General features: G+C 53.9%; 1 protein-coding gene across 4 annotated transcripts in view; it reads right to left on the minus strand.

The window, feature by feature from the left end:
• Positions 1–612: 612 nt before the first annotated feature.
• TSPAN4 (tetraspanin 4) overlaps positions 613–20,379 on the minus strand; it is a 94,795-nt gene continuing 75,028 nt past the window's right edge. For all 4 annotated transcript variants that reach the window (XM_036763575.1, XM_036763573.1, XM_036763574.1 and 1 more), the window contains 4 exons: positions 10,415–10,516; positions 4,858–4,989; positions 4,404–4,487; positions 613–3,313 (listed from right to left, as the gene is read on the minus strand). In XM_036763575.1, the coding sequence (XP_036619470.1) occupies positions 3,245–3,313; positions 4,404–4,487; positions 4,858–4,989; positions 10,415–10,516 (387 nt within the window). In that variant the 3' untranslated portion in view covers positions 613–3,244. The remainder of the gene's footprint in view (positions 3,314–4,403; positions 4,488–4,857; positions 4,990–10,414; positions 10,517–20,379) is intronic.

The raw sequence follows: 20,379 nt of genomic DNA on the forward strand, positions 1-20,379 counted from the left end.
CCTAGCTCTTCAGACTCTGGGCTTCCTCTTCGTTTGCTTCCAGGACCTTGGGCTAGGATTTCAGTCTTTTGTCCCTTGTTCCAGCCATTGTTGTTTTACTTGTGACGTCCACACCAGTGGGGCCATGGAGGGATGGCAGGTAGCAGGATATTGAACAGAAATATTCCTAATTCTCCAGGAGGCTGCAGGCAGGCCCTATCCCCAGCCCCACCCCCACCCTGCTCTCTGGGGTGTCCCAGGCTAGGCCATCAACTTGGGGCCAATGTCCTGAAGTCCCCCAGGCATGCCTTTGGGGTAAGGCATGCCCTGCTAAGATGCAGCCACCCCAGAGAGGGGCCCAGGAGGTGTGCATGGGCACACCCAGGATGGGGGTGAATTGAGGCAAGGGGTCTGGAGAGACAGCTAAGGAAGGACAGGCAGCCCTGGGCTGAAAAGGGCAAAGGGAGAAGGGCATTGAGGACAAATGGGAGTCCAGAGTAAGCAAACTTTGGTGCTCTTTGGCAGAGTGGGTGTCTCCCTGGCCCCATTGGTCTGTCTCCTGACAGGCCTGGAGCTCCCTGGGGTCCAGGAAGGATCCCCAGAGATTGGAAAGGATGCAAAGGACACAACGTGTAAATCCTAATAAAGATTGTTTAATAGCTTTGTTAAAAAATAAGATGTCTCGAGGTGGGGGTGGGTGGCCTGGACTGTGGACAGAGCCCACTCCCATAATGCCAAGGGAAAGCAACTGAAAAGTTCCAGCTTAGACTCTGGGGTCCCGGTCCCTGCAGGCCACATCAAAGTCATGGCCCCCTCCCCCAGACCACAAATCATCTCCCCCTCTGGCTTCCCTAGGAGTCTCCAGGGACACTCAGCTTCCTGGAAAGTGGTAGTCTGGGTCTGGGGGCATTTCTTGGGGGAGTCCTGCAGTGAGGCTCTACTAGCCCCCCACTGATCCCTGGGGTGGTCCTGGAGGCCAAGCTGATGGATGGCAGGCCAGGGAACAAAGTCGGAGAGCAAGAAACAAGGCAACAAAAGACAGGGGTCTGAGCTTGGAAAGGGGGAGAGCCCTAAGCAGGCATAGGAAGTGTGGAGCTTGAGCCCTGCTGTCTCTGGTATCTGTCCCAAGTTCAGAAGAGGACAAGAATGAAGGACCTGCTAGGTGGGGCTGGCATCAGACAGAAACGACAAATGCAAGGCAGTAGTTGGGGCTAAGCCTGTGTTGGTGGGCAGGGCCCTGGACTTCCATATTTACATCCAGAATCTACCTTCTGAGGGGGTGGGGCACATCATTTTATTTTCCAGGGGTTAGGGTCAAGGGTTTTTACCCTGGCTATCTTGGTCTTCTCTATGTGGACCCTTTGGAGCTGACCCTGCCCCCTTAGCTGCCAGAGTAACCAACTATAGAGGAGAGGCTGCACTGGACAGTGCCAGGCACAAGGCTCCCAGAGCCACAGCCACCACCTGGGTCCTTGGGAGTCTCTGCTTCTAGCCTGTATGGAGTGAACTTCCAGCCACTCACTGCCTTGGGGCTGGGCACCTCCTTGCTTAGTCCTGGCCAAGGGAGAGCCCCCTCTCTGAGATAGGGGGCACGGGTGACTGCCAAGGCATAGACCACCTTTGTTCACTGTGTGGCCTCATGGTTTCATGCCTGCCTCCATCACGGAGAATCCTTGAACCCTGGGCACCTCAAAGAACACTAAGCCTAAAGCCCCTACCTGATAGGGGACACTGCTTGTTGGGGACCAGGATCTCGCAGGTGCTGAGGGTAGCACAAGAGGGCAGTCAGAAGGGAGGAAAACCTTGGACCTGGCAGGAGACTTCTGGCACATCAGGGTCACCAGTGAGGGCAGAGGCTCCAGCCAGCCCTTCACGAAGCACATGGAACCCAGGCCCAGAGACTACTTACATGGGAAGCAGGAGAACTAGATGCTCAGGCTGCCTTTGCAACTAACTGGCTGTGTGATGTTGGGTAACTGTCTTCCCCTCTCTGGACCTTGGTTTCCCCATGTGTAAAATGAGGGGGTCTCTGAGATCCCTTCTAGCTCTGGTACTGAGGGCTATGCTAAGTCTCAGGGTGGGGGTGAAGGGAGAAGGGGGAGGAGGATGAGAAAAATGCACAGGGTGTGAAAGGAAGGGAAAGGGAGCAGAGGGAAGGGGCCAGGCCTCCAGGCTCCAAACACTCACTGCATTTTCTCAGCTCAGTCCAGAAGAGCCATAGTCCCTGCTGGTTGGTCCCTGGGACTTGGACTGGCATTGTTCCCTGTCCTGTGACCTAAACACTCGGCTGAACTGCTCTGTTCTCAGAACAGGAAGGGGGAGGCTTGGCGTCTGCTCTGATGGGACCCCCTGGGCTTGGGAGGGTGAGGCCAGGCCAGAGCAAGGTCCAGGCACACGTGGTGGTGGAGCTTTACTGGGAGTGGTTACAATTCTTTCAGATGGTCCCTCTCCAAATGAGAGTCTCCAGTAGGGGAGAAAGCAAAGGGAGAACGGATCCAAGGCTGGGTGGCACTGTCCTGTCCACACCTGCCCTCTGGGACAAGAGACAGACAGACACATTGACCAGAAGGGCTGCCGTACACTCACAACGGTTTACTGAAGTCAAGACACATCTGCAAACACAAAGTGGCTTCCTGGGTGTTCAAGGGAAGAGACCATCTCCCTGAGGACTGCCTCCAGCCTAGAATGTTAATGGGAAGACCCAGGGGTTCACACCAGGATTCACCAACCAGGGGAGGGCCCCCAAGGCAACTGGCAGCCAGGGGAGGGCATGCTTTCCTTTCACTGACCTGGCCAGGTCTGGTCTGCCCCATCCCACTGGTCCTGGTCTGATCTGAGGGAAAACCACACCAGATAATGAAAATGCTGCTTGGAAGAGGAGACTCCTCCTAAGTTGGGCTCTGGAGGCCAGGGAGGGGGCAAATGAGCCCCGATCCCACGGCTGTTCCCACTCCATTCCCAGAACAGACAGACCAACAGACAGGATGACAGACTGGTGCTTCAGGATGGAAACCCCACCCCCCCCCCAAGCACTCAGGGTCAGTCTGCAACAGTGGGGGCTGCTCAGGTCCAAGGCTACCCTTGGCCCGGCAGGCACCAGGGACCCCAGGCATGCACTTGACCCTGGGGTTCCTGTTTTCTGCTTCCTCGGGTTCAAGGGGCTCCAGTGCCTCCCAGGGTGAAGCTGTTTACAAGGGTCACTAATTGGGGAGAAGGAAATGAAGGAAAGGGTTCCCATGTCCTTGGGTGGGCTGCGGGCAGGGCTCTATGCGCAGTATGTGTCTGCTCTCACCACTTGGCAATACATGGTCATAGCAAAGGTCAGGCCAAGAATCTGCAGGAAACAGAGGAAGGTTTAGAGGGGAGCCCTGCGGCCCCCTGCTGGCCAGCTGCTCCCCTCTGGACTTCTCTGGCTGGCTGGCCTCCCCACCCCCACACACACTGGGTACCTTCTTCCCTTCCTTTGTCGCCCTCCCCTCAGCTTCCCTTAGCATACTCTCTTCTCCCATTAGATTGGAAGCTTCTTGGGGCAAGGCCCGTCTTTTTTCATATTTTTATCAAGAGTGCTTAGCACAGGGCCTGGGAATAAATGTTTATTGACAACTGACCTCCAGGGGAGCTTCCCCCACCTCTTCTTCCCCCCCCCCCATTCATTAATTTATTCATTGAGCATTTATCCAGTAAGGCCAAGCAGTGGAGAGAACACCAGACAGAATCTGAGCCCCTGAGCTTGAATCCCCAGTTTGGGGTCGCTCTTTCTGGGGGATCTTGGCAAGTCTTGCCCTCTCTCTTGGACTAAGTTTCCACATCTGTAATGTATGAGAGTTGGCCTCAGAGATCTCAAAGGGGCTTCCCAGCTCCGAACTCATGGGGCTGTAGCTGCAGGGAGTGAGGGAGGGAAGCAGTGGAGGAGTCCGAGCTGGTTCTTATTTGAGGGAGGGGTTGCTGTTCTTTAGTCAGGTTTCCCATGCTCCCTCTTTTTAGCCTGAGAGTCCTACACACCGAAGAGGTCACATGGGGCATAAACATGAGCGTGAATGGTCTGGGTGGGGAGCAGCTCAGTGAGTCAGTTGTCGGAAGCCTCCCACAAGGCAGCTTCCCTATGCTTGAGCATCTCCAGCCCAGGCACTCTGGACAGAGGAGGAGATCACTGAATGCTGGAAGGGACCTTGGAGGGGTCTTATCTAACCCAGGCCCAGAGGAGGGGAAAGGTGACCTTGGCCAAGGTCCCTCAGGTTGTACGTGCCAAAGCAAGTCAGAGGCCAGGCCATCTGGCTCCAGACTCAGCACCCTCCCCCCTGTACCATGCTGCCTCTTAGATAATAGGGATGCCTGATAAGATTCCTGGCCCAGAGACCAGGGCACAGATTGGCAGCCGTACAGGTCCGGGCATGGGGGGAAGGAACCGTGTATTGGCAGCTCACCTGGACCAGAGCTGTGCACAGTCCAAAGATCCCCACGGCCAGGAGGTTTTCCTGAAGCCAGATCTTCACCGTCTCATAACAGGGCTGGAAAGAAAATGAGCCTCAATTCAGCTTAGCCCCGCAGAAACCCCTCTGTTGGGGCACATCCTGCCCTGACTATCCTGTGTCCCTTGGGACAGACTCTTCCAGCATGGCAACCCAGAACCCTTCCCTGAGACTCATGCAGCCCCTGCCTCCCAAGAATCTGTCAGGAGTTACCTCTTCAGGTCAGCCCTGTCTGCTCTTAGACTGTAAGCTTGTGGGCAGGAAACTGAGTGACCATGGGCCATGTGGGCCCCCTGCCTCTGCTCCAGGGGCCCTCTCCCACCATGAAGCCAACTGCCATTAACAGGGTGAATCAGGCAAAGGGCCCCGATGCCTTGATCACCACGGAGACCCCTTGCCCTGGACTCACTGCTTTCCACCAGGTGCCTGGAGAATGGAGCCCACAGCTCTCGCTGAATTCCAGGCAGCAGGAGTCAGGTACTCTCGTGCTGTTGTACACCTCAAACCAGTCAGTGTAGTTGGAGACCCCACAGCACCGGAACTGGAAAAGCAGAGAGAATGGGAGGGGCACGGGGTGAGAGGTTGCCCCCATGTCCAGGCAGCATCTCTACCCCAAAGATGCAGGCACCCCCTGGGCAGTCCTGACTGTGACCCACATAGGACCTGAAAAAACATCAGGCTGCCTGATGCCCTCCCCCAACACTGCTACCCACCACAGCCCCATAAGACTCTAGGCAAGAGAGGACTTGAAAGGAAAACCTATTGGACAATTTTGATTCCATAACATCAAATGTGTTGGCGCAAACAAAACCAATGCAGCTAAAGTTAGAAGGGAAGCAGGTAAATGGGAAATTCCTTGCAGGAAGTTTCTCTGCTAAAGGTCTCATTTCTAAAATATACAGGGCACTGAGTCAAATTTATAAGAATAAGGGCCATTCTCCACTTTATTAAATGGTCAAAGGATATGAACAGTTTTCTAAGGAAGAAATCCAAGCAATCAATAACCATATGAAAAAATACTCCAAATTGCTAATAGAGAAATGTACATTAAAACAACTCTGAGATTCCATCTCATATTCATCAACTTTTTTGTCAACTTTGGGCAAAGGTAACACAAATGGAAAATAACGAATTCTGGAGGGGCTGTGGGAAAACAAGTACATTAATGTCCTGTTGGTGGAGATGAGAGCTGGTCCAAGCATTCTGGAGAGCAATTGGGAACTAGTCCCAAAGAGCTACTGAATTTTGTCTACGCTTTGACCTAGGGACACTGCTCCTATATCTATATCTGTACCTCCAAAGAAATGTTTTCAAAAAGAGGAAAAGACCCAAATGTACAAAAATATTTATAGCAGCTTTTTTTCTGGTGGCAAAGGCAATGCCCAGCAACTGGGGAATGGATGAACAAGTTCTGATATATGAGTGTGACAGGATACTGTTGAGCAATAAGAAATGATGAAGGGGATGGCTTCAGAGAAACCTAGGGAGAACTGAGGCAGAGGGGAGGGAGCAGAACAATCCATATCATGGCAAGACAAACAGTGTTGAAAGACACTAGAACGATGACCGATGCCATGACCAACCACAGTTCCAGAGGACCAGGGAGGAAACAAGCCACTTGCCTCCTGGACTAGAGATGAAGGGCTCAGGGTGCGGAATGGGAGGCAGGAATTTGTGCTGCTTAACCATGCATATTTGTTACAAAGGGTTTTATTTTCTTTCTTTTTTAATGGAGGAAGGGAAGTGGATTTTTGTTTGTTGAAAAAAAATTGATTTAAAAAAAGTAAAGAGAAAAAAAGGCAATTCATGTGAGCTGCTACCCCAAGTCTTTCTCACCCAGGCAGAAGACAGTTCTATAGCCTCCCCCCTCCAAGAACTATGATGTCACAAGTCACAAGTTCCCCCTCATTGGACATCTTCGAGGAGAGGCTGGATCCTTACTTCCTAGGAACCTTGTAGATGAGACTTGGTGCAGGTAAGACTAAGGGAATCTTTGCAGGGTCCCTTTCAGCTCAGAGATTCTGAACTTCAGAGTTGGATAGGACCTCAGATAGAGGACAAGACAGTGCCAGAGCTAACCGTGTGGCCATGGGCAAGTCCCCTGGCTTCTCTAAAATAGGGGGATTGGATGAAATGAGCCCTCAAATCTGAAGCAAAAACCAGATCCTGGAGGATGTGTGGAGGGAAAAACGAGAAGAGTCCTCGTGGCTCTGAGTTGTTCCTGAGTAAAGGGCACATCTCCATTTGGGGTTCCCCAATCTTGGCTCCTTCATGTGACATGGAAGCTCATTCCCATGTCCTCAGAGAGATAGGACCCATTTCATCTAAACAGTCAGCCTTAGGGTGCAAAGGCTAAAGGGGAAAGGCGGAGGGAGCTCCTCAGCCGTGAATCTCTGCCGCTGTCCACACTGGGAAGTGCTGCCCGTTGGCGCCGCTGCCCAGGGTCTGGGACTGAGGGGGAGAGGGGGCAGGAGGGAACCTGGCCCAGCATTCTGCCCCCGCAGTGACCGCCATCTTCACTGCTACAGGGCTGCTCTCCGTCACTCGGCAGCAACCAGACTGCCGGTGGATCCCTGGCTCTGGGCCATCACAGAATGAGTCAAAGGCAGCTGGAGGGAGCTTTGTCCTTCCGCTTCTTTATAGCACTGCTGAAGATGAGTTGCTCCAGTCGCCCCCACCTCCCTGCACTGACATTCAGGAGGGAGGACGCCTGTGATGGATGGCAGACGTCGCAGGCATCGCAGGCGGGGACCTTTGTGAAATTGCTTCCTCCTGACTCTTGGCTTCTCTCTTTTCTGCTTATAAATGGGAATGTGAGTACTGGAGGAGAGAAGATTGACAGCCCAGAATGAAGGCTCAGCTCCACCCGCCAGGAGTAGATAGACCCTCATCCTTGAACACCACCTGACCACCAGGCCTGCATGGAGCTGGCTGAGACCCTGGTGGATCCTCCAGCATCTCCTTCGGGGCCACCTGCCAGGTCGCCTGCCTTCCAGGACCACTTGGGAGGGTGCTCTAGCATTCCTCCATGGACCAGACGACTCATCAGTGACTCAGCTCCTGTTCTCTCCTCTCATCTCCCCATTTCCATCACTTGCTGATCCTCCCTGGCTAGGGCTGGGGACTTGGGTACTGTAGGCAAGCTGACTGCCAGCGACAAGAGTGCAGATTTTCTGTGACTGTCCACAGGAAGCTGCAGCAGCAAAGAAGGAGCTTTGAGAGTCTCCTCCTCCCCTCTCCCAGTCAATGGGAAGGAGATCAATGGCCCTGAGCTCTATCTTCTCTTCCTACATCTTGTCTGCTGGACCCAAACCTGGACAATTCAATCCATAAAGGGCAAAGCCACCACCTAGACATGAACACCAATAGGAGGGCAAAGAAAACAGTTTCTCGGCCCCCTCCCCCCCCCATTGGGTTCCCCAGAGAAGGGGCCATGGGAACACTAGGAAAGGCCCTGAGGCAGCAGATGTCAGAGGACTAGGCCACCCAGGAGCTGCCCCCAAGTGTCATCACCTCCGGTACTATCCTGGTTGCTGCCAGAATGGGCTGTGCCCACCCTTTGGGTGAACTTGTCCACTTAGACCCTCAAGAAGAACTTCCCTTAATGAGTGCCAGTGGGGGCCAAAGGCTTGTTGGGGGCAGCTTCAGCCACACTAAGGACCAAGGAGGGTCAGAGAAGGAGCAGGACATTTGCCCTGGCTGCCCATGGATGCCAGAGAAGACAGGGCTGCTTGCCTTTTAGGACAAGGGGACAGATGGTATGAGGGCACCAAGCTCTCCCTGCTTCAGCTCAACTTGGTTCAGCAAATGGAGGAGGAGACAGGCAAGAGACAGAAGCAAAGACCAAATGCTCCCTGCCCTCAAGGAGCTTACGTGCAACTGAGTGAAAACAGCACACACACACATCTAACTAAACATGTGTCAAGCAGGTATTTAGCCTGTGATTCTGGGCCACTCCCAGGACTCTGGGCTTGATCCAGGGTGGCCACGGGGGGAGAGGGGAGCTGGCCAGATGGACTCCATTCTAAGGGAGTGAAAGAAACGGAAGCAGTCACTGCTGGCCCCCATGGTCTAGGATGGGCATTCACAAACTGGGGAGGACTCAGAGGAGAGCAGTTGGGATGGGAGAAGAGCCTTCAGATGAGGTGAAGGACCTGGGAGCATTTAGGCTGGAGAAGAGAAGGCTTAGGGGGAAGATGAAAGCATCTGTCCAGGAACTGATAGCTCCTGGGAGGGCTTAGCCTCATTCTGCTTGGCCCTGCAGTGCAGAACCAGAAGCAATAGGGGGAGAGGGGGTAATGAGCCCTGCTTAGAAGCCAATCAGAGGGGGCAGCTAGGCGGCACAGTGGATAGAGCACCAGCCCTGGGGTCAGAAGGATGTGAGTTCACATCGGGCTTCAGAAACTTGATGCTTACTAGCTGTGTGACTCTGGGCAAGTCACTTAACCCTGATTTTTGTGGGGGAAGGGGGGAGGGAAGAACCAGTCAGAGCATTTATTGATCCTGGAGATGATAAGAGCTAATGGAATTTATTTAGTGTGTGTAGGTGTGTATGAGCATGCACCATGACATGGTCACACCTGTGTTCCCCTAAGACCAACTGAACAGATATCTCAGGGGGAGGGGGACCAATGAGGAAGCTGTTAGAATAACCCAGGTGAGGGGGGATGAGGGGCTGAACCAAGGCAGTAACTGTGAGTGCAGAGAAGGCGTCACAAGGGAAGGATGTTGTCAAAGGAGAAATAGAGAGACTTGGTCACTGACTGGATGTGTTGGGAGAGGAAAAAAAGGAGTTTGGGCTTTTCAAAGGAGAGATAAGGACATGCATCCATGGACAGAGAGAGAGGGGGATGAGAGAGGGAACAACCTCCTGGAGGAGATGCTGGAATGAAGTAAAGGGAGTGCCTAGAGGGGTTGAAGGGCCACTTCTCTGTGTGAGACAAGATCGAGGGAGGAGGTCGTGGCAGCAGGCTCACATACGGGAGGTATGGGAGGTGGATTGGAGAGCCCTCCTCTTTCAGGGAGGTAGGGGGCAAGGGTCTCAGCTGGGAAGACTTGGGGAGGGGCAGCCACGGGGAGCTTGAGGAGGAGGGAGAAGGTTTGGAGGAGCCAATGTGGAGGCTGGGACAGTGAATCTACTGGGGAGGTGTTCAATCGATTGCCTCAAGGTGAGGGCCCAGTTGAAGTCAGCAGCCCTCAAGGAAAAGTAAAGGCAGCCAATGGTGGGAGGGACCCAAGGCTGGAGCTTAGCAGGGGACGAGGGGCAGGACCCCAGGCAGGGGGTCTGCGGGTGAAGACTTGTGTCTTGTGTCCTCATCACAGCACAGTGCCCAGCACACAGTAGGTGCTTACTCAGTGCTGGTTGGCATGGCTGACTGATTGAGGTACAGAGACAGCTTGGCCTGAATGGCCACTGGGGGAAGATCTGGGGATTCTATGAGACTACAGGTTCATAGATACAAGGCTAGAAAGGACCTTAGAAGAAACTGATGCCCAGAGAGGGCAGGTCACACGGGAAGACAAGGCAGAGCTGGAACTCCTTCCCCTTGTTTCCATGACAACTACTTATCAGAATAGCATCTTTATAGAGCCCACTATGTGCCAGGCATCATCTCACAACAGCCATTACTATCCCCATTTTACAGACGAAAGACTGAGGCAGGCAGAGGTTAAGTGGCTTACCCAGGGTCACACAACTGTTAAGTGTCTCAGGAAGGATTTGAATTCAGGACTGTGGCGCCCCCTAGCTGCCTCCTGAGTTTGTTTGAGCCTCCATTGCAGAGAAAGGGGGCCCACGACCAGGGCGCTCCTCATGTTCTCCCGAGCCCATTGGAGTCTTCCAGGAACTTCTCGAGTCCCAGGAGAGCCAAGGAAGCCCAGAGCGATGAGGGGGCGTGGCACCCACTTACATCTGTCTGGATGGAGGGGCGTGGCCTGGGCGTGGCCGGGGCAAGGCACCCACTTACATCTGTCTGGATGATGCTCCACGCGTTGGTGAGGCCAATGTTCCCTTCGGCCCCGTACAGATGTAGCCCCTTCTTCAGATCCCGCTGGGCGTAGGTATCAATCTGCCAGGGAAGCAAAGGGAGGGTCTGAGGCTTCCCAGGAAGGCTGGCGGCCTCGACCTGGGGAGCCCGGGGCGGGGGCGGGAGCCCATCTGGCCCCACCCCCTCACCTGACAAACGAAGGAAGGAGAGCATTGATTAGACACCACGTGCACACGTTACTACTCTGTGCTGAGACAGGCCCTGCCACAGAGAGGTAGGTGGTGCCCGGGGTCTCCAGGCTTTCAGGGGCACAGATCGGTAAGGCTTGGACGACCTTGGGACATGGCAGCAACTCACCAGGAGGTCTGTAAGTAGCGAACAGCCTAGGAAACTGAGTCGAAGGAGATGAAGCCCTTTCTCTAGGGTTACTGGCAGACCCACGTCTGCAGACCCTTGGTGAACCGCCACGGGGCCAGAGTCCACGGTAGGGGGTCCAGACACTCGGGGGGGGCCCGGGCTGCTGTGGGAGCCTCCCAAGCTGAGGACTTGTAAGAAGGCGAGCTAGAGCCAGCCCCTGCCTTTTTCGGAGGGTAAATCTCCCAGGAAAACAGCCTGGATCATGGGGTCCGGGGGAGAAGTGGCCCCTCAGCCACCTGGAGATTAGAGAAGGCTCAGCCTTGAAGGCCTGGCAAGGTGTCAGCAGGGGGAGGGAGTAACAGCCTTGGAGGTTCCCGAGCCTGACCCAGGAGATCAAGGGAATCTCAGAGCCATAGGCCTAAAGGCAAGAAGAGCTGGGTTCGAATCCTGCCCTTGTGCATTTACTAGCTGTATGATCCAGGTTCACATAGCTTGGTCTCAGTTTCTTCTATAAGATGTAAGATGGGGCTGAGCATAGCATCCACCTCACAGGCCTGTTAGGAGCTATTCTTAGCCTTCTTAATGATTTCTTTCTGTAAAATGGGTTCCTCTGAGACCCCTTCCAGCTCAAATACTTCTAGTACCAACCTCCCTCTCAGCGTGGGAGGCTCCCATGAGCCCTTAGGGACAGGAAGCGTTTAGCAGGTTTTAAAGTCCTGTGCAAACACCTTTTCTCGGCCCCCCAGGCAAGATGCCAGCTAGTTCTCCCCTCCCACTGCCATCCACTTCCTACAGGGACAGCCTCTGGAACCTGGTCTGAAGGGACACTGAGGCCACAAGGGGGCTGGCATAAGCTGGAGACACACACTGGGGCCTCTGAGCAGGTCCGGGAGCTGTCTGGAGACACAGCAGGAGCTAGGACCCCTGGGAGCTTGGAGTCCAGCCTCCAGAGCTGTCTGCCTGGGCAGCCAGTCGTGGCCCTAATGGAAGGTGTGAGCTACCTAATTTTTAATGACTCAGCTACATTTGTAAAGCCCATGAGAGTGAGCGACCCGCCATCCTGGGCTGCATCCTCAGATCAGGGGAGGGGGGGCGCTGCAGAGACTGCCAGGCACCCAGGTGGCTGACATATCCCTCGGACTCGGGCCAACATCTGACTGGGCTAATTAAGGTCCATTTCCCAGGCCGCTGATCGGGGCATCGTGGGGAATGGCTCCTGCCACAAGGGAGGACAGGTCCCTGAGGCTGCTTGGCTCTGGTCCCCCTGGAGATCCAGAGAAGGGAGCTAAGCCTGGGCTGGGCATGGCCACAGGGCAGCCACTGCCCCAGGGTGGTTACTGAGCCCTCCTGGTGCTTCCCAAAGGTGATTTGAGCTAATGAACAACAGCTCCCAATTCTACGAGGCACTTTCCTGGAAGGGGCCCCAAGGGCTGGGAGGCAGCGGCACTCTTGTCTCCATTCTACTGAAAAGTCTCAGAGGGGCTCAGAGCTTTGTCCAAGGCCACACAGCTAGTAGGTATCAGTCAAGATTGTACCAAGCCCCTGGAACAAGACGCCTAAGAACCAAGGACAGGAGGTGCCCAAAGAAAACGCTTCTGGTCTTGTGACCCTGGGACACGCTCAGAGCCAGGTCAGTTCATGCTGCCTCCCCGGGCAGGTCCCTTCCTCTGGGCCTCAGTTTGCACTTCTATAGAATGGGGAGAGGGGTGTGCAGAATGGCTTCAAAGCCCATGATGCTAAAAGAACCCAGAGACTCAGCAGTTTCTGTGCCCCGTGCCCCAGGATGTGAAGAAAACAGCAAGGTAGTAAGAGGATAAGAGGGGAAGAGGGTAGGGAAGCCTGGCGGGTGCAAAGCCACACAGTGGGCCCTACAGCAGGCAAGCTGCCACTGGGCAGGGCCACCTCCAAGGTCAGCAGAGCAGAGACTGAAGAGACTAAGGGCTCCCTCCTTGGGCGGGGAGGGGGAGTTCCACAACGGACATGCCCGGTGCAGCTGAGAATGAGCAGGGTGGCTGAGGTGACCCATGGTGCACACAGGAGCCAAGAAGAGGAAGAAGCATTTGCTAGGGGTGCTCAGAGGCAGAAGCCTTCGAGCCCGCACTCCCAGCCCCTCCTGCAGAAGTCAGCCACTGGATGAGATCCCTGGCCACTGCTGAAACACAACAACCCCCGTGCCCACCATACTCAGCTCCCAGGTCACATCTACAGTCCTTCAGTCCTTCTGGCTGCCCAGGTACCTCAAGGTTCCCCAGAAGCCCCAATGGCCCCAAGCTGTCCCAGTCAAGGAGCAGCAACTCATCCCCCCAAGGCACCCCAGAGACCCTGTGCTCCAGGCTCTAGAGTTACGGTGAGGGGTCCCCACCCTGCAGTGCAGGCAGACAACAGTGTGGGTGCCAGAGAGAGCGAGAGCCCCGGGCTAGGCTGGGGGCACTTGCCTGCAGCTCCACACCCCATCTGTACAGCCACCCAAGAACCAGCTGAAGCAGACAGGAGCAGCTCCCACCCTTCCCTGCCTGCTTTGTTCAACACTTGTGCCCCTCCCAGTCCCCGACCCGAGCCCCCAGCAACCACCAGAGTGTGAGTAAGATACTGCCAGGAGCCCCCAGGGGCAGGCCAGATAAATAAACAAGGGGAAACGCTGCCCCTGAAAAAGTTTCAGCTTTTCCCTGGGAACTGTCAGAGGCAATCTCTGCATGCCTTCATCTCCATTCTCAGCCTTCACTGAGTTTTTGTGAGTAATTTGAAACTGAAACCCCCCCCCATGCAAACTCATCAGTAACAGACACAGACCCTAAAGCACCGTTGGTGGATGCCCAGGCTCAGGGCTCAACACCTGAGCCAGGAGACAGGTTGGGCCCCAGTCACGCCCAAGCACCCAGAGACCCCTGGGTGCCCTGCCATATCCAAGGGCCAGGAAACTCTCTTTGGAGGCAGCTGTGAAGTCTGCTCACTGGAGGCTCCTCTATCCTCTTGACTCCCAAGAATTCTGCTCTGACAGGCCCCCCCCCACAGCCCTTTGTCCCCAGAAGCTCCCGAGAGTGGAAGACAACAAGCAGAAGCATATTTGACCACTTAACTCAGCCCCCATGTAGCCCCCAAACAATTGGCCTTGGGAATCACTAACAAGCCAGGAGCATGGCAGCCCTGGCTAAACAGGCCCCCTCCAGGCTCCCAGGAGCACCCAGCAGGCAGAAGTTCCCAGGTCTTTGTATCTTGAGAAGGGGGCTCAGAACTCCATCCCCCCCCCCATTTTACAGTCAAGAAAACAGACCCAGGGAGGTTAATTAGTGCTCCCAGAGGCAGGACTCAAACCCAGGTTCTCAGACCCCAGGGCCAGGCTGCCTCTTTCTTCACTTTCCCAGCTACTGAGGCTCAGTCTGCCCCAGATCAATGGGTGGGGCTCTGGTCCTCATGTCAGCAGACCTGACTTTGAGTCTGACCCTGTACGAGCTCTGCCCTTTCTGGGCTTCAGTCTCCCCCGTCTGTCAAACAAGGGAGTTGGATCTAATGATCCCGGACCTGCCCAGGAACCTGGTGTGCAGCCTCCCAAGGGCAAAGGCGCCCCCTGCAGGGCCTACAAGGCCATTGGCTGCCTAGAAGAGCAGTTTAGAAATCAGATTGGGAGCCCAGGGCCCACCGAGTTCAGCCCTTAGGAGGCCCAATGAGGCCGACAAAGCCTGGGGAAGGGGAGGGGAGCTTTTCGGTCTCTTGACAAAGATTTGCTGAGCACCTACTGTGTGCAGGGTTGTGTCCTGGAGGAATCAGAGGACTGGCAGCAGCCCCTGGCCCCATGGAGCCCCGAAGGTCCTTAGACCAGGCAGTCCCTCTGCCCCCCCACCCCGACATCAACATCTTCATCTGTAAAAGGAGGGGATAGGACGAAGAGACCTCACCTGTGGTCCTGGATTCGAGGCCCCCTGGGCACAAAACAGCCCTGGTCAAGCCCCTACAAGGGCAGGGCAGGACTGGGGCAGGGGCAGGGCAAGGGAGCAGAGCAAGACAGAGGGGGTTGGGGGGGCAGGGCAGGGGGGGCAGGGCAGCTGGATGGGGGGCAGAGCAAGAAAGGGGGGTTGGTAGAGGCAGGACAGAGGGGGCTAGATGGAGGGGAGGCAGGGCAGGAGGGGGTGCTGGGGGGGGGGAAGCAGGACAGGTGGGGCAGGGCAGTTGGGCCACTCATAGCTAAGCAGCTATAGCCATGACAAGGACAGAGCCTGGAAGACTTCAGAAGACATGAGTTCAAATCCCCCTCAGATACTCTAGCTACATGACCTTAAGCAGCTCATCTGTAAAGTGGGGTAACAGCCCCTGCTCTCCAGGCATTAGCATTCCTAATCCCAGGCCCTCGGCTGCTCAGGGGCAGCCCCAGGTGGGAAGGAGCCCCCAGAACACAAGGCTTCTCCTTCCTTCCCCCCACACAGGGAGCGGCCGCTACCACTGGCTCTGCCTGGGCCCTGAGCCCTCCCCGGGACTCAACCAGCATCCTAATCTCGGCATAAAACCTTCTCTGCTTCCTGCTGCCATCCCCGGCTGAACACGAAGAGAGACGAATGTCTCCCCTTTCTCCTCCTGAGCTCTGCCTCTCCTCCCCCACCCGCAGTCATGTAATCACAATGGCCTTTGTTTTCTTTGAGTGACTCAATTTATCTCAGTGAGCTTTACTAGGTGCTAAGCCCCAGGCCCAAACCCCATTAGGTGTTAACCTAATCCATGTGGATGTGAACCTGCCAGGGTCCTAAGGGGAGGGGCCAACTCAAGAACCAATCACCAGAGCCTGAGCTCTGGTGATTCAGATGATGTTTGATGTCTGAATCCCTATAAGAAGGGAGGACAGAGCCATTTGTTCGGGGCTCTGGAGATGGTGTTGATGAGGAGACTCCGGGCAGCTGTAGCTAAGGAGCCCTCCAGCTTGTAAACCCAGATGTTGAAACTTTGTTAAACTCTGGTAACTATGTGTTGGGATTTGAATCAGACAAGGTCTGTCTGTTGATGTTTGTAATTTGTTTGCATTTTGTTTTGAAGTTCAGGGTACTAGCTTTTTCCCCTGAACTAACTGAATGATATTTGAATGCTGAATTAAAAGTAAGCTTGTCAACTCCTTCACCTTGCTTTCCTTAATTAAGCAGATCAGAAGAACCTGTGCTGTTGGCAGCTTTCTGGGTGCTGGCTGTGGGTAAATCTTATACCCCCATAGAAGCTGCTAGCCAGATTGTTCAAACAAGTCACTGAGCTGCTCCTGAATCCTGAAGGTGAGGCTCCGACAAGGTTCCCCTTGGGTGGGGCCCAGACCAGGGGAGGGGCAGCCCAGCAAGTGGCCTTCTGCCCATCCATCAAGGGTACCTGTTCCTGAGCACCTCAGGGCCAGCCCTCCAATGTCAGAGGGGAGGGGATAAGAACAAGATCCTGCTGGGGGAGAAGAGCTGACCTGTGCCTGCTGCCCTCAAGGAGCCCCCCAGGCAGGTGGGGAGACCAGAGTCATCCTGAGTCCAGCGAGCTCAGGGCCCCGACCCTAAAGTGTCCACATGGATCTTTGTGGGCTCATTGGCTTAGAAAACTCCATGTTAACATCATCTGGGTTCTATTGTATTTTTATTTGTTTTGTTAAAAATGTCCCAGTTACAGTTTAATCTGGTTCTGCCCACATGAGGGAAATTATGGGAGTGTTTGACACCCCTGGAGCAGACCCCAGGTGGCTTTGGGAGGGGGGAGTCAGGAAAGGGGGACCTTGAAGAAGGGGAGGGGTCAGAACAGAGGGGAGGGTAGAAGAAATGGGTGGGGGGCACAGTGTGAGCAAAGCTTGGGTAATGGGAAATGACACAGCAGGTCAAGGGCCAGAGGAAAGAAGAGACTTCTCAGTGAGGAAGAAATACCTGTTAAGGAACAACCAGAGATTCTGGCAATAGGGCAAGATTGTGGAGGGACTCAGAAGTCACAACCGAGTGACCTGGCCTCCCGGGGTCTCCAGTAGGGCCCAGACCTAGGACATTCCCACAGGCAGCTATGCCATGAATCCTGGGGGCAGCCGGCTGGGTGTGAGGTGCTCTGTGGGCCATCTCTGGCCTCTGCCAGGCTGCAGCTGGCCATTCCCAGGCGGGCCTGTCTCCAGAACTCTCCTTTTGAGACAGCCCTGGCTCCTCTGAGGTCCTGTCCCCAGAACACAGGCAGGGGTAGGTGCGCGTGCGCGCGCACACACACGGATGGACGCACAGACGCACACAGATACATACGCACACACGTAGATACATACGCACAGAGACACACACATAGATACACGCACAGACACGCACACTGCTCTTTCCACCCGACCCTCACACGTGTGGCTCTGCCGAGTTGGGCATGTTTGAGCTTCACTCTCTGGACTTGGCCTTCATCTCCCTCTGTCCCTGCTTCTCCCTTGGGTGAGCCCCACAACACAACACAGGGCATGGCACACAGGGAGGGCTTAATAACTGGATGAAGATGTGCCAATTGGTCCTCACCTCCCAGGCCCCCCGAGGGGCACAGCTGAGCACAGGCAGCCTCCTTTGTGCCAGTCCTGAGAGGGAGGCTGCTGGACATGGGCACCAGGTAGGGCTACAGAAGGTCCCACGAGATCCCCTCAGTCAGAGGGGCCTCGGCTTCTCTCTGCTCCAGCATCTCTGCAGATGCAAAATCAAAGCTGAGGGAGGCCTGGCCCCGGAAGAGCTGTCTGCCTCCTCAGCCTTCTGCCTCCTGCCTGGATAAAGGGTGGGGGGAGTCATCCTGCAAGGGATCCAGGGCTTCAGAGAGCTCTGAATCCCAAGACCCATCACTGCGCAGGCTTTCAGAGACCATCATTGGAGGTAGCCGGGGCATCATGATAGAGCGCTGGGCCTGGAGTCTGGAAGACCTGTGTTCAAATCCAGCCTCACACACTTACTAACTGTGGGCAAGTCACATAACCACTGCCTGACTCAGTTTCCCCAGGGTTGTTGTGAGATCAAATGAGATGGTATCTGTGAAGCTTCATTTAAATGTGTGCTGTTATTCTAATTATGACAATTATTGACACAAGCCAACAGCTAAGCTCGCAGGTTTGAGCCACAAGCTCTGTGTATTTCCCTCCATTCCATCTCTTAGACTTTTCTTTTTACTTCGTTTCTATTTGAGTTGACTTTGTTTCCGACCACTGCCCCCTTAATCCACTCTCCCTCTTAACCCTCCCTCCCTTTTCCTTAACCCCTTCTCTTCCTGTTGGGTAAGATGCATTCCTGTACTCATCTATGTGTGTGCGTGTCCGTGCGCTTGTGTGCGCACATGTATTCTTCCCATCTTTGACCAGTTGAGATGAGAGTAAGGCTCAAGTGTTGCCTGCTCCCCCCAGGCTCCCCACCTCCTTCATCGTATAAACTCTAGCTGGCACACTCCATTTAGGTGAGATCATTTCCCTCGTTCTTCCTCTCCCTTCCTGCCCTCTCCCAGTACATTCCCTCCTCCCCACACTTCCATTCTTCTTCTGAGATCATGCCAGCGTAAGAAGACCTCTCCCAGGCTCCTTGTCTCATCAGACTCCCTGTAAGACCCCTGGTGGGGACAGAGTTCTGTGGGTCACAGGTATCATCTCCCCACATAAGAAAGTGAACTCTTTAACCTTGTTGGCTTGGGATTTCTTCATCCTGTCTGCCTTTTTCTGCTTCTCTTGCATCTTTCATTTGAAGATCAGATTTTCTCTTCAGCTCTGTCTTTTCATCAGGAGTGCTTGGAAGTCTTCTGTCTACTTCTCTCCCCATAGGATTATACAGAGTTTTTGGTGATTAACTTATTCTTGGCCGCAAGCTCATATCCTTTGCCTTCTGGAATATTGTTTTCCAACCTCTTCACTTCTTCATATGGTGGCTGCTAAATCTTGTGTGATCCTGGCTGTGCCTCCATGGTATTTGAATTATTTCTTTCTGGCTTCCTGTAGTATTTTCTCATTGACCTGGGAGCTCTGGAATTTGGCTGTAACATTTCTGGGAGTTTTCATTTGGAAATTTCTTTCGGGAGGAGCCTCGTGGATTCTTTCAGTTTCTACCTTGCCCCTGGTTCTAAAAGATCTGGGCAGTTTTCTTTTAAAATTCCTTGAAATGTGATGTTCAGGATCTTTTTTTGGTCATGGCGTTCAGGTAGTCCAATGATTCTTAAATTATCTATCTCTCCTCAGTCTGTCTTCCAGGTCAGTTATTTTTCCTGTGGAAATATTTCATATTTTCTTCTAGTTTTTTCAAGCTTTGACTTTGTTTTATTACATCTTGATGTCTCATACTTTCATTAGTTTCCACTTGGCCAATTCTAATTTTCAAGGAGTTCTTTTGTTCAGTGTGCTTGTACCTCTTTTTCCCAAGATGTTAATCCCCTTTTCATACCTTTCCTCCATAGCCCTCGTTTGTTTTTTTAAATTTTTCATTGTTCTTTGCTCTTTTTAAACATCTCTTCCTTTAGCTCTTCTAGGATTTCTTGTTTGATTTGTGTCCATTCTTCATTTTTCCTTGAGGATTTGTTTACCATGGTTTTCAAGTCATTTTTCTTCTTCTGGGTTTGTGTCTTGAGTGTCTCTGTCACTTCAGCAGTTCTTTATGGTCAGGTCCTTTCTTGTTTGCTCATCCTTCCAGCTCCTTCCTGACATTTGGACTTGATGTTCATTCAGGGGGCCACAAGATCTATAGCCATGGTCATCTGACGCTTACAATACCCTCAGGAAATTCTATCCCTAGCCCCGTTTTGCAGATGAGATGAGTGAGGCCCAGAAAAGGGAATTGTCACATAGCTAGTAAGCATCTGAGGTAGTATTCAAACAGAAGTCTTCCTGAATAACCCTGCCTTCCTTTCCAGACTTCTCCCACCTCCCACACACACTCCATGACCCTCCTGGCTGCTCCTTAAACAAGGCACTATCTCCCAGCCCTGGGCAGTTCCCTTGGCAGTCTCTCATGCCCAGAATTCTTTCTCTCCTCCTCTCTGCCTCCTGGTTTCCTTCAAGTGCCAGCTGAAATCCCACTTCCTACAGGTAGCCTCTTCTGCTCCTTCTTAACTCTAGCGCAGCAGCATCTCTGTTAATCACCTCTCCATCCTGTCTATGGCTTGTTTGCACCTTGTCTCCCCCCTTAGCCTGTGAGCCCCCTGAGGGCAGGGGCTGCCTCCAGGCTTTCACTGTATCCCCAGCACTTAGCTCTTAACACATAGTAGGTGCTTAATAAATTATTTTTTACTTGGCTTGACATCAAGCCTAGCCCTACCCAATGTATAGTCACATCCAGCTTTGTTCAGAGCCCAGATCTGGGTCCAGGGCCTCAGATGCTGAGTGCCCAGGGCAGAGAACCACTGGGACCACAGCCCCAGGTGTGCCCTTTCCCTGGCCCAGGCCAGCTCCCCGGCCTCCAGGCTCCCTGATTTTAGTCAAGGCCTCATTCATCTGGAAAGGAGGCAGAGACAGCCAGGACCAGCCCACAGGAAATGCTTAAATGTGCTTCTAGACTGGGATTGTCAGATGTGGGAGTCATCTCTGAGTGTCTCTTAAGGCTTCTGGGGGCATGTGGCGTGGGGCAGCTCTGCTTGTGGAGAAGCTGTGTTCTGCTTGGCCCCGAGGAAGAGAA

The sequence above is a fragment of the Trichosurus vulpecula genome, chromosome 6 (assembly GCF_011100635.1).
Source record: "Trichosurus vulpecula isolate mTriVul1 chromosome 6, mTriVul1.pri, whole genome shotgun sequence".
Lineage (NCBI taxonomy): Eukaryota > Metazoa > Chordata > Mammalia > Diprotodontia > Phalangeridae > Trichosurus > Trichosurus vulpecula.